The sequence below is a fragment of the Thermobia domestica genome, chromosome 8, assembly GCF_964235325.1.
Source record: "Thermobia domestica chromosome 8, izTheDome1.hap1.1, whole genome shotgun sequence".
Lineage (NCBI taxonomy): Eukaryota > Metazoa > Arthropoda > Insecta > Zygentoma > Lepismatidae > Thermobia > Thermobia domestica.
Window position 1 is genome coordinate 21,531,651 of NC_137461.1, and position 13,297 is coordinate 21,544,947.

At 34.7% G+C, this 13,297-nt stretch overlaps 1 protein-coding gene across 1 annotated transcript; it reads right to left on the minus strand.

Annotated features, from left to right (window-relative positions):
* Positions 1-593: 593 nt before the first annotated feature.
* On the minus strand, positions 594-12,881 carry LOC145692769 (uncharacterized). Its single transcript, XM_081768226.1, has 3 exons — positions 12,630-12,881; positions 9,438-9,588; positions 594-5,997 (listed from the first exon to the last, which is right to left on the minus strand). The coding sequence occupies exons 1-3, from the start codon at positions 12,852-12,854 to the stop codon at positions 5,819-5,821; spliced, it is 555 nt and encodes a 184-aa protein (XP_081624352.1). The 5' UTR covers positions 12,855-12,881; the 3' UTR covers positions 594-5,818.
* Between the last annotated feature and the right edge of the window lie 416 nt (positions 12,882-13,297).

Here is a 13,297-nt window from a genome sequence, read left to right on the forward strand (position 1 = left end):
TATATATACACATACATTCGTCGTAAGAAAACATACAAAAATAGCAAGGCACACTCACAAACATACCGTTACTTAATTACGCACTCAAAAAATACATACATACAGTGAACATATTTTGGTTAATGCCTTATAAATACATAAATATTTCTATACATGCATGATACAGGAGTCAGTCCGGCGAAGAACATTTATACGAAGTTACTACAAATGAAATACCTACTTCTAACATTTACAGAACTCAAACCGTAAGCAGATAAGACAACCAATGCAAGTAATAGTGACCCGTAAATATGAAGGTTAACGATGTCAAGTACCTACGTCATCTTTCTTTCTTTTTTTTTTTTTTTAACCCTTAACGAGTTTTCGTAACCATTTGGTTACACATGTTTTGATCTTGCCTATTGCGTTTGAAGACTATTATTTTTAGGTATTGTTCCTTGTGGTTATTTGTGTACATGTTTTCCGCGATCCAGAGAAGCTATTGCCTCTTGGTGACAACTCTGGTGAATTTTACGCTTAAGGTAGTCTGTGAATATATTGTTTTGCAAGCAGTGGCGGAAACAGACAGAAAAGATAGTGAACCGTTAAGGGTTAAGCCTACTGATTGAAGGGAGAATTGTTTTTCTGTTTTCTTAAAACAAACCAGAATTTTACAGCTTGATTTTATATGTATATCTTCTTCAAATCTGATTAATTGTCCCTTGCTTTTCCAAGATAAATTTGCATTTATACATAAATTTAATACTATTTGAATTATATTTGATTACGAAATATTAAAATTATATATAGCAAAATTTAATTTTCATGAAATAACGAACATTTAAATAGATTTCAAGGAGCCAGTAAAGTCAAACCATTAACCCTTGGAGTTCAAAGATGGGATCAATTTGATTCCAGAGTAATTTTGTAGTTTTTTATGCGTTAAATATGCATGCTGAAATGATCTGGGAATTCTTCTATAAGTGTCTCTTTAATAATTTTGTATACTTATTATGTTTCGTACATTTTAATTTGTTTATTTACAAAAATGGCGAATGAGATCAAATTTAGGCAATCAGGGAATAAATGAAAGGTTTTAACCTAAACTAAACTAACCTAACAGGCATTCTTGCAAATGGATAAGTTAGTTAAATTTAGGTTAGATTATTGCTATAGATATATTTCGGTAAGTCACCAGTTAGATGAATATCAATTATTCTTACAAAATGTTAATGTTTTCGTAATTCTTTTTCACTTGAAGTTTTGTGCTAATGTAAACATTCGTAATGTTGTGGAAATTATGTTTTGCTCTTTCTAATACGCGTTAATTGCCAGTATTATATCAATATTTTATCATTTGTCCAATTTATCTGCCCTAGCGTTGTAACATAAGGGATCAAAATGACCCCATCTTGGCCATTTAAGTAAAATTTTGATCTTAGTACTCGAAGGGTTAAAATAATAACTTGTTGATGCTGTAGGATGCATATTTAAACAACAAAAAGAACTCACCTTAGATCCAGTCTCCTTGTAATCCTGTTAAACCTTCATACTATCTTAAATTTATTTCGGCCTGCATTGGGACTATGGATGCGCAAACACTCCTATCGCCAACTGGAAGAAATTACTGTGACATTATGTAGTTGTTGGTCCTGAAACAAAGAAGACACTCAGAGGATTCAAACAGCACTCTAAATAATTAACACTTAAAGGTTTGAACTATTTACATTCACTTTAAGTGTATACAGTGAAAGAAGTTAGTGAAAAGTATTCCATAATAAGACGAATCTCCCTACGAATATTGCTTTCATACCCAAAGTGAAGGAACATAGTTCAAACCTTTAGGTGTTAAATATTTACGAGTGCTTTTTAAATACTCGGAGTGTTTTCCTTATGACAGGACCAATAATGTCACATTAATTTCTGATAGTTTGCGATACGAAGGTTTGCGTCCTTGACCAAGCGCGGGCCAAAATATAGGATACTATGAAGTTTTAAAAGGATTATATATATATATATATATATATATATATATATATATATATATATATATATAATAGATAGATCAGGTATTCAACACCGTTAATGACAATAATGACAGCAATGTCAAATGTAGAGTCTATTACTGTCGCTCAGAAGCAGTTTAGACAATACGTTAATGAACTACCAAGAAGGCAACCGAAACTTCAAGACAATGAAATAAAACTGTTGTTGACACTGTTGACATTAACGTATCTACACACGTGAAATTCTATTGATGTCAACAAATTACTATCATTAATGTTATAAGGAGAACATTCTGGACGCTGAACTAGCGAGGAATTGAACTTCGACTTCCCGCTTATCGGGTGCTTGCTCCAACCAATTCAGTAACCTTTGACAGGGCAGTTTTTGTACGAAATGAAGTACCAAAACACAGGCAAGTTGATATGGTCGTTTCATTGACTACATCAACCTCCCGGTCAAGAGAAAATCTTGCAATCCAATCTCCAGATTTACGTGATCTTACATTTTTGTTATATTTTCAGGTACGCGAAGGATATTTCAAAAATATAAAAATAATTGGTCACTTTTTGATACAAACTTCAAGACTTTTCCTACAAAATCATGTAAAACATTTATCTATCATAGTTTAGTTTATATTAAAAGTGTTATTTCATCTGTAGTAACAATGTAAATTACATTTTTTTTTCACATTCGCACGATGGCGACTGAGCATTCGACCCGAATTATATATTACAAGTGTTATATACAATAATATCATCACTTCTCGCTCCCCGTTTACATTTATTCTTCTACTTCATTTAACTTACAAAAATCAATCTTCAGCCTTTTATCTTCAACCCTTCATAGGTCACAGCTGTTGAAGTGTCCAACCAAATTCTAAGGTTTATATGTAATCTAACTATAAACACATTCATTTTTTTTTAAAAAAAAAAGAAGAGAAACGAAAGATACTTAACATGAAATTGCACACAGAAATGCACTTAACTCAAACAAATATACTCCAAACGCAAATTCTATTGTGCTATATGGGTACTCAAATTACTTGTTCAACCAAGTATAAATAACTGAATAAGAATCGGAGTATACGATTTTGTCTTTCTTTTTTTTTCGGGGAGAACAAAAATATATATTGTAAACTTAAAAAAATTGCATTTTCAGCAAAGACTTAATCAAAAATATTTAAAATCACGTTTAAAGCGAATTGCATTACAGTGAAAACTGAATTCCGCACTCACTCTGCTAACAGTGCAGAACGAAAACTTTTGTACCAAGATCTGAATGCATTCAACAATATATTTCCCTCTTCCAGTCCTTTCAGAAACCATGAAAACCGTAAAGGATTGTACGCATCAGGCATATATTCAATAGCTAATTATATGTTCAATACCTACATAAGGACTTAAAAGGCGTTTTAAGTAAGTATAAACGTATAATTCTCTACGATATCTAACTTCTTGATTTAATATGCAACGAGTACTGTGAGAATGAAACAATTTTACGCAAGGAATGTTAGTTATGTCGAGGGGAGGGGGAAGATAAGTTTTTGAAATGAAATCAACTGCAGTCAATATAGTTGACCCTCTTAAGACCCTTACCTTTTTTCTCTAAAACATAAATTTCTCATTTACCACACTTACTACAACAATGCAATAGACACCTAGTCTTGAAGATATTTCAACATTCTTTCCTTTGTAATGCACAAAGTGGTTGGTTTTCTCTCACATGTTTTCGAAATCACTAGATTTTACATGCCATTATTCCATGACATCGCATTGTCGTCAATGGTCCCAAAAAAGTTAAAGGTTAATATACCGGAATTCGTTTGATGGTACAGAGAAAATTAAGAAAACTGACAGGCCATGGTTTGTTACCAACAGATAAGAAACGAAGAATGTGAATTGTTTTTGAAACATTAAATTCTTAATAATTACGGCAGCTTGTTTTGTTTTAATATCCCAAGGGAAGACAAAATTGATAGCAGAGCAACATCATCGAAAAATATTCATTAAAGAAGTCATCTAAATGATACACTTTCTTTCACACAATAATGGAAGTGAGGCAAAATAAAGGTGCTTATAGAGGGGACAAGCATAAGGCCAGAATTAGCGGTAAGTTACCACCGTCAACAACTTACCACCTACTTACTCGTCTATAGACGTACTTTGCATTGGACCGGCAAGTAAGTACTGGCGGACAGAAAACTCATACATGTTTGATTTGACTGGAGCAAGATCGGAAAGTAGCACGTCACGTGACTACTCGCGGCCAGAACTGTCTTATCAAAACGTTGCACTTGCAGCCAGTAGGCGGTTGTCGCGAGTAAAAATTATTTGTCGTGAAATCTTGCAATTCAAAACTACGAACTGTTATGAAACGTACGAGATGAGGAGTACACTGACACGTTTAAACGTGAAAGCGCGCTTAAAAAGTTACGAGAAGACCTTTCACAACGCAATGTTACGATAGTTGATATTAATTTTTTGCGAGCAAAACTTAAATCTAACGATACACTAACTGGCCGTCTGTAAATCTCCTTTACTTGCGGAAAAGTGAGGGAATGGCCAGTACTTGCCGTCACTACTTGCCCCATCTATAAGTACCTTAAGTTGAGCTTCGTTGTCGTGGAAGTGTTTTAAAAGGAAAATAAAATCTTCAGCACAGAGGATAGCCTACGAGGAATACGGGATTTCATACAAAGATACATAATGCAGACTACGGCACTTTTATAGGCTTACATTTCATTGCAAATTTGCCCTTTAATAGCACATCGTTATCTCTTATTTTGCTTATTATTACACATTCTCTTTTTTTTCTCATATCTTCTTCAAGAAGCACCGTCTCATATGTTCGTTGCTTAGTCAAATTCTTCTTGCTTTCCATTACCATTTTTTTTTCCTTCTGATTGTCAAATACGTGAAATTCTGTATGTTTTTGTGTGAGTCATTGCATTTCCTTGTGGAGAAAATGTTAAGCACCTTTCATTTCTTTTGTTTTTACATGTCCCCGTACTGGGTTTTCTTAAATCTACATAAATACCTAATATATATATACCCTTGTATACGAGAGGGAGGAAAAATATGAAAGACTTGTCAAGAATATAATTATTTCACAACCACTTAAATGATGATTGCAATTTGAAATTCACAACTCACGGACTCCTCTCAAAAAACAGAGAGGAAAATGGATAAACTTCTCACATACACGATCATACATCATAAAATATATCGTCCACACATGATTGAAAAAAAAAAAAATCATTCACCCATATGGGTATTTATATATGCGCAATGGAGTTTTGAGCCTAACAAATCTCACATTCTTTTATCCTAAACCAACTTGAGGGTAATTTTCCTGCTCATTTTCTTTAAATACATACGAATGTATAAGCTAAAGCCAAATAAGTGGCAGAAAAATTCTTGACTAATAAGCTGCAGGTTGATCGTTGTCATAATGTGCAATCTGAGATCTACTGTCGACAGATCTTAAGTTGCTGAAGTGCGTTTTAACCTATCCTGCTGCTCCCATATTTATTATAATGTCTTTTTTTTATATTCGTACTATCAGCACCGCCATGTAAAATAGTTATGTATACGTTACCAAGCCCTTAAAAATGTGAAAAATTCACGTGCAGGTGTTGATATGTACAAACATGTCTCGCTATGTTTGCTTCCTGCCTTCCTAGCTGCAAAATTTCCATTTCTCCCAGCGCCACAGAGCGCATGCGCACCTTATCCACATTCAGCCTCCTAAGGCACTAGCTACAACAGGCAAGTTGTTTGCTTAAAGATATCTGTAAAATATATTTATTTCTTCTGACCGTCTCAAAGGCTTGCTAGTTGAAAAGTGGTAAATGATAAAAATCATATCCGCGTTTCCCTTTCACGGCCAAGTAGATGTATACAACATGATATGCGCCGGGAATGAAACAAATAAAGCCAGCGATGAAAAATACAAACCCTTGAATCCCGGACACTGGTAGACACACTACTACTATGCCTGTCACCAATAAACCTGAAACGAAATAGTACTATGTAAGTAAATATAGAGTAAAAACATGTTATGTCCATACATTTTCTTAGCTAAAACTTGGTTACTAGAAGTGACCACATCAGTACACTCATTTTCTCTTTCGATCCAACTATATGTTCTACTGTATAAGGTCAATTGAATGTGAACTTCCACCGACAATTTAACTGGATGTCATGTACACACGGCCGGATTAAGATCCTTAGCACTTAAGAGATTATGGTGCCCCTATATATACGTAATTAAAAATACACGCAACAATAAATCATAAAATAAAATTTTACTTATCGAACTTAAAGTAAGGTGGAAAATTGTTTATTTTTGTATACTGCAACATCCCCTCATATTTATATGCAACTCCACGTGCTTCTCCACAAGATTAACAAGCAGCCGACAGATGTAACCCCAGAAAGAAATACGAGAAGAACACGAAGTATCACGAAGAAGACCCCTACAACCCCTCCACCTCCAAAACTGGCTATAACAGAGCACGTCGAGAGCCAGAAGATACCAGTTCCAGCTGAACAATTCCTATGTTCCTCTCCAAGCTGCTCTGGGCGGGAGACTCCCTAACCTTACCAACTCCCACCTATGCATTGCACTGGGAGGAGATTCCTTTTGTCTTCACCCTGCATTGGGCACGAGACACCATTCCACCTCCGCGTTGCTCTGGGCACAAGACACCATCCACTTCCGCGCTGCACTGGGCAGGAGACTCCTAATCACCAACTACAAGACCTCCGCGCTGCTCTGGGCAGGAGGTTCAAACTCATAGAGAAAGGTTTAATGTTAGACACATCTACTTATTTGTAGTGCAATGTACATAAACTCGTACACAACTTTTCATAATGAAAAGGTGAGGGAAAAGAAAAACCTGTGTACCGTCTCCACCATACATTACAATATTTTCACTTTTTTATATTTGAAAAAAAAATGTAATTTTTAATTACAAAGTATTTGATTAGATCCTCAAAACTAATTTTACTTAATTCATCTTCTTCTATTCTTAATAGAGAGAGAATCATTCAGCTTGTCTTGTTGTCTTGTTCTGATGAAATTGTAAATAGCCCCTATACTTCAACAGAAAATAAAGGCTCAATTGAGCAATTTATGGCCATTAATGTTAAAAACATCCGAAAGCCAATGTTTACATTTGGAAAAGTACACTCAATACTGTCTTCTACAATTACTATTATTATGGTATGTTTCAAACTGTCAACAATTATATAGACAATGATAACACGGAATTTATCTCATGGTCTTGAGATTTGTTGCTGGAGCATCTCCGCCATTGGATACCTTCTTTCTGAAACGTTTCATAGATGTAAAGGCCTTGTAATCAACATCTGGTAGTATTTCCTTTGGTACTGCTTTATACTTTTCAATTCATCTCTTGAAGTGTACACTTGTTCACCTAAAAATACATACAGCTTTGCACATGTTTTAAAGTTCACATCCTCATTTTATGAACTTCGCTTATTCTGTGAAAATTCTCCACAAGTTCATTCCAAAAATTCAACACACAAACTAATTGTATTTTATGTGCAAATCTATTTGCTTTCCTTCTAGCATCTCCCTTTTGTGACTGGTCTTCCGATATATCGGGTGTTTTTACTTGGGTGGGGGGAATTTTTCCTTCGGTTTCATCACCTTTAGTGGAGGTCTGCACTATCTGCGGATCCTGGTTCAGATGCCCCACTTACAGCATTGCACCATATTGCCCACTGACCATGGTAAATTCGGCTATGAAAAATTTATGAGGTGGCCCATTCCCTTGATGCCTTATTTTTGCTTAATGATTAATCCATCCTTGCATGTCCAGATTGAACTCCGAGATATCACCCGAAAGAAAGTATATGCAACTAAGTAGGAAATGCAGCAAAGAATAAATGCTATTAAGTCTTGAGTAAGCTGGCTCCTCTCGGTTTCTCGCAAAATACCACAAAATTGTTAATGACATGTACTAATTTATAAGATCCCATAAATATTTTTATTGTTAACTTTGACAAAAATTCGAAATTTTAATCGATGATAAAAGATCTTTTGTTCCATTGGAGTACTTCTTTCAACCCCAAGCACTTTTCCTGTACGATCAGGTTACTAGATGAATTAATATCTACCGTTACCTCCACACTTTATCTTGAAGATAGTTAAGAACCAATAGGAACTATTAAAAAAAAAATGCACAAAGCCCATTATGGTCACTTCTGATATGTTAAAGTAGTGGCATCAGATCCTGCTCATTGCCTTCTTTCTTTTCTAATAATTCCAATAGGGGGGAAAATACCCTGTTAAAAACTAAGGTTTGTGAAATGAGACCTTTAAATTGATGTCCAACGGTTGTACCTGCTAGGCATCTCAAGCCATATTAGTTTGTGCTGGACAAAGAATCCGTAGCCACATTCTCACTCCACCCCTAATTATTCTTTCGTAAAAAGCCTGGTGTGGAATTTGTTTCCTTTTCTATACATAGTCAGATTCATAAAATATATGTAGACTGAATATAAAATAAGTACTAAGTGCCAAAAATGGGAAAGATCGGTTTAGTGTAAAATGTGGTCTATGTGCTTAGCACTACTCAGTGAGAAACTAGCTATCTAGTATTCATTGTGGAAGAAGTTGAAATAATCCCTAGAAGAATGAGCGTGCCTATATGTTCCAACAGGCTGGTCTATTTATTCAATACTTTCGTTTTGCCACTTAACACGGATTTTATATTCAGTCTATACATATTGTTGTGAATTTTAGTTTCCTTTGTTACTTTGATGTTGGAGTGTATGAAAATAAAATTAATATACAGAAGTACTAACTGAGCACTTTCCTTATATAAAAATTGCGTACCGTTTGTTTTTTATTCGAACGAAGGGATCAAAATTAAATTAGAGCATATATGGAAAAAATAACATCATTAACATCTGCACCGTCGTCAAGAACCACTGAAGAAGAAGGACAACAAAGATTTAAGGTTTGTATTCTGTGCAGCAACATTATGTTTTTATTTATTATTAGATATTTTATCTGTCCCTACTAAACACTTCACTTTACCTAAGTGATTGTAAGGACAGATGTCTGCGAAAATTAGATTTTAATGTGATTTTTTCAAACGATCTATAATAATTTGGAGAAGCAAAATACATAACTAAAACATTGACCTATTGACAGTCGAATGATTAACGCGTGTGCTTTCTGTACGCGAGATCCCGAGCTGCATTCCCGGTCGCGGTAATTGCCTCAGATACGAACTCAAGTAGTGTTTCGGAGGGTTCTGTCTAAAATAGCTTCGGTGCTTGGAAGAGACATTAAATTTACGTAAACCAATCATATATCACACACCAGGAACCAAATTCACCTATTCAACACGCAAGGCAAATATATGCTAATCATTTAGTTACGAAGGAGTTCCAAATTTGGAATAAAACACGTACCTATTCCAATGATTAGAAGAAACACTGCTGCCAAGACCATCTTCCAATTCTCTCGTATCTTCGGATGGTGCCAACACGACTGCGTAGGATCAAACATACCAGTATAAAAGCCTCCATCCTGAATTAATGAATCACTGTCTTTCGAAGTTGTCTACAATGAGAGAAGAAAATTTTTAATATATATATATAACTATAATGAACAAATATAACCTTAATAATAAAAATATATTCTTAATGGCATCAGTAAATAGTTAACGTTGTTTTCTGTCTTTATTACTGCTCAGTAGGAAGGGGGACCAGTAATCTAGAACCTTGTCTTTGTTTCTATTAGGTGTAAGAATAAACTGAGAACATGATATTTAACGTTAACGAATAATATACTTTCGCTCAGAATTGCACAAGTAAAACAGTAACAAAAGATTACGAGTTTTCATAATTAGAGCAGACTTTAGATAGTTACTTAGTAGCGACAGAATATAGGAAATATATAATTTTAAGCAAATTTCTGATGTAACAGATTTACACTGAACTCTTACATGACAGCGTGGTGTTAGGAGAACTAAATAACGTTAAGAAATGATAAAGAGTGCGGGGCAAGGGGGACAAAAGAAACTATAACACGGTCTTCTAAAAGATTCTTCCAATTTTCTGAACTAAGGGGTCATGCCCTCCTCTCCCCTTCCAGGAAATATTCTAGTTACACCAATGCCTTTATCACAATTTAGACAAAAACAAGGTACTCGGTTCTAGAGCCATGAAACGAGTTGCAGAGGATTCCAAACGCCATCCAACGTTTGAAATTATATTTTAGCGAGATACCACCTAATGCATTTTACCCCTTATTTTTACCGTTGTAAAACACTTGTACAAAATATACAGCTGTAATAATAACTATTTAATTCTGCCGCCTGCAGAAATTTGGGCCTATGTTTAGCAGAAGGGACTCAGCACTTTTTTTTTTTTTTTTTCTAAAGAACGTTACAATTTCGGTAATTTCTCTTCAAATTAGGTTGTGTTAATTTATGTAAGATTGTTAGTGAAAGGGTCCAGCAAAATCTTTCAAAAAATGACAGGATTTCGCTTATTCTTACAAATATTATTAGGTTAGATTTGGTTATAAGTCTAAGCACTTACATCAGCTATTTCTTCAGTAAATTTTGTATTTTTTATGTGTTTTTGGACCCCTCCTGCTAGAATATAACCAGAAATTTGTTCCTTATAAAGATGGCTCCATGCAGAGTACTGAATTTTATCTATAAATTTTGCAAAATGCGTGTGCCTAAACTTGATCATAACCTAACATGGTTCGATCAAAAAAGACTATGAATCTATCACTTGTTGTCACTGACCTATATATTTAAATTAGTCCTCTGTCTTGATTACTAAAGCACCAAAGTCTATCTAGCTATGAATCATCGATTATGTGAGAGTGCCTAATTTTACGTAACATAAAACATTTATTATATCCCTGTATCAATTAAGACATTTCAGATGCTTCTACCTTACCTGAAGAGATTATTTCATTATACAGAAAGACACTTTGGATATAGTATACAACAGGTCCTCATCATTTCCTGAGGACTCACGAAGTTCAGCCTTTTACGGATTATTCATTGAGGGTCTAGGAACCTGAAAATGGGGTAACAAAGCAACTTTCATTTACTTATTGACTGAAACTTGTACATGACATACCACGATTTCTGTACGTGGTGCAAGAGTTAGAACTATCCTCGAGTACGGTGCACTTTATGTGCGCCTCTGTAGTGGCCTTGTACTTTATATTTCACTATGTATGTGTGTGTGTGTGGGGGGGGGGACTTGAACGCATATTGCATGTCTTGTGCTCGTCTATAGTTCTTACTGTTGCATTACGTACAAACGTGATGGTATTTCATGTAGAAGTTGTAATAGCACACATAAGAAACGCAGATCACGGTGTACTCATACTGCATATTCCAGTGTGAGTACAACATGATCTGTGTTTCTTATGTGTTCTATTACCACTTGTACATGACATACCACCATTTCTGTACACGGTTCAAGAGTAAGAACTATCCTCGAGTACGGAACACGATGAGTAAATATTTTAGTTACACCAATGCCTTTATCACAATTTAGACAAAAACAAGGTACTCGGTTCTAGAGCCATGAAACGAGTTGCAGAGGATTCCAAATGCCATCCAACGTTTGAAATTATATTTTAGCGAGATACCAACAAATGTATTTTACCTCTTATTTTTCCATTGTAAAACACTTGTAATAATTTTACATTTGTAACTCTACACTTGTACAAAAAATAAAGCTGTATTAATAACTATTTAATTCTGCCGCCTACAGAAATTTGGGCCTATGTTTAGCAGAAGGGGTCCAGCACTTTTTTTTCTTCCTAAAGAACGTTACAATTTCGGTAATTTCTCTTCAGATTAGGTTGTGTTAGTTTATGTAAGATTTTTAGTGAAGGGGTCCTCCAGCAAAATCTTTCAAAAAATTATAGAATTTTGCTTATTCCTACAAATATTAGGTTAGATTTGGTTATGTTAAGTCTAAGCACTTACATCAGCCATTTCTTCTGTAAATGTTGTACTCTGTATGTGTCTTTGGACCCCTTCTGCTAGAATATACCCAGAAATTTATTCCTTATAAAGATATCTCCATGCAGAGTACTGAATTTTACCTATAAATTGTGCAAAATGTGTGTGTCTATACTTGATCATAACCTAACATGGTTAGATCAAAAAAGACTATGAATCTATCATTTGTTGTCACTGACGTATATATTTAAATTAGCCTTCTGTCTTGAATAATAAAGCACCAAAGTCCATCTAGCTATGAATCATCGATTATGTCAGAGTGCCTAATTTTACGTAACATAAAAGATTTCTTAGATCCTTGTATCAACTAAGACATTTCAGATGCTTCTACCTTACCTGAAGAGATTATTTCATTATACAGAAACAAACTTCTGCTCATCAACATAAGAAATACTAGCACTTTGAACACTTATCAAAACTTCAAACTCAGCATTTTTTCTGTAAAGTACTGAACCGCCCACTTTCAGTAATAAACTATTTATGAAGTAACTGTATCCTATGGAAGATCTTAATTTAGTGCACAAGTGTACTACTAAACAAATAAAGATCATAGAGAGTTTTTATCTGTAAATCTATCAACAGAGCACAATTGTTAACTTACATCATCCGTAATTTTCAACCGAGTTGGAGCTGTAACAGGTCTCGAGTTCCTAGGATCTTCCACTCTGACAATAATGCTATCTTCGGATATCACATTTCTGTTCTTTGGTTTCAATGGCGAACGTTCCATAGTTGACCCATATACCCTAATAGCATCGTCATTTTCTTCTTCAAAAGCATCGTCAATCGTAAATCGCTTATTCGGAGATGTAAGTCTTCCAGCCATATTGCATACCTCTTCTATTTTTTCTATGTTAACAAAACACGACACTAATGATACCAGATACCTTAAGAATAATTGTATAATTCATGAAAAAACATATTACCAGATTTTCCAATTTGTAAACTTTTATTTTAAATTTAATTTTCGCTTAAAGTTCGCAAGGAACATATATATAAACATGAAATTATAAGAAGTAGGGAGCCAGGACACCTCTTGGCAAACTTCTGTTTATCCTGTTAATAAGTTAAAACCTATTTAGCAAACTAAAACGTAGATTATATGTACGGGTTTACATCAACGCAACGGAGATATGTGCGTTTTTAGTTTGCGATAATCGGTATAGCATTTGCAGCATTATCCGACTCATACTTCTCAACAGTTGTGGAGCGTAACACAATGCAAAACTTGCAAATATATAACTGAGGGGCGGATTCAGGACGGACTTC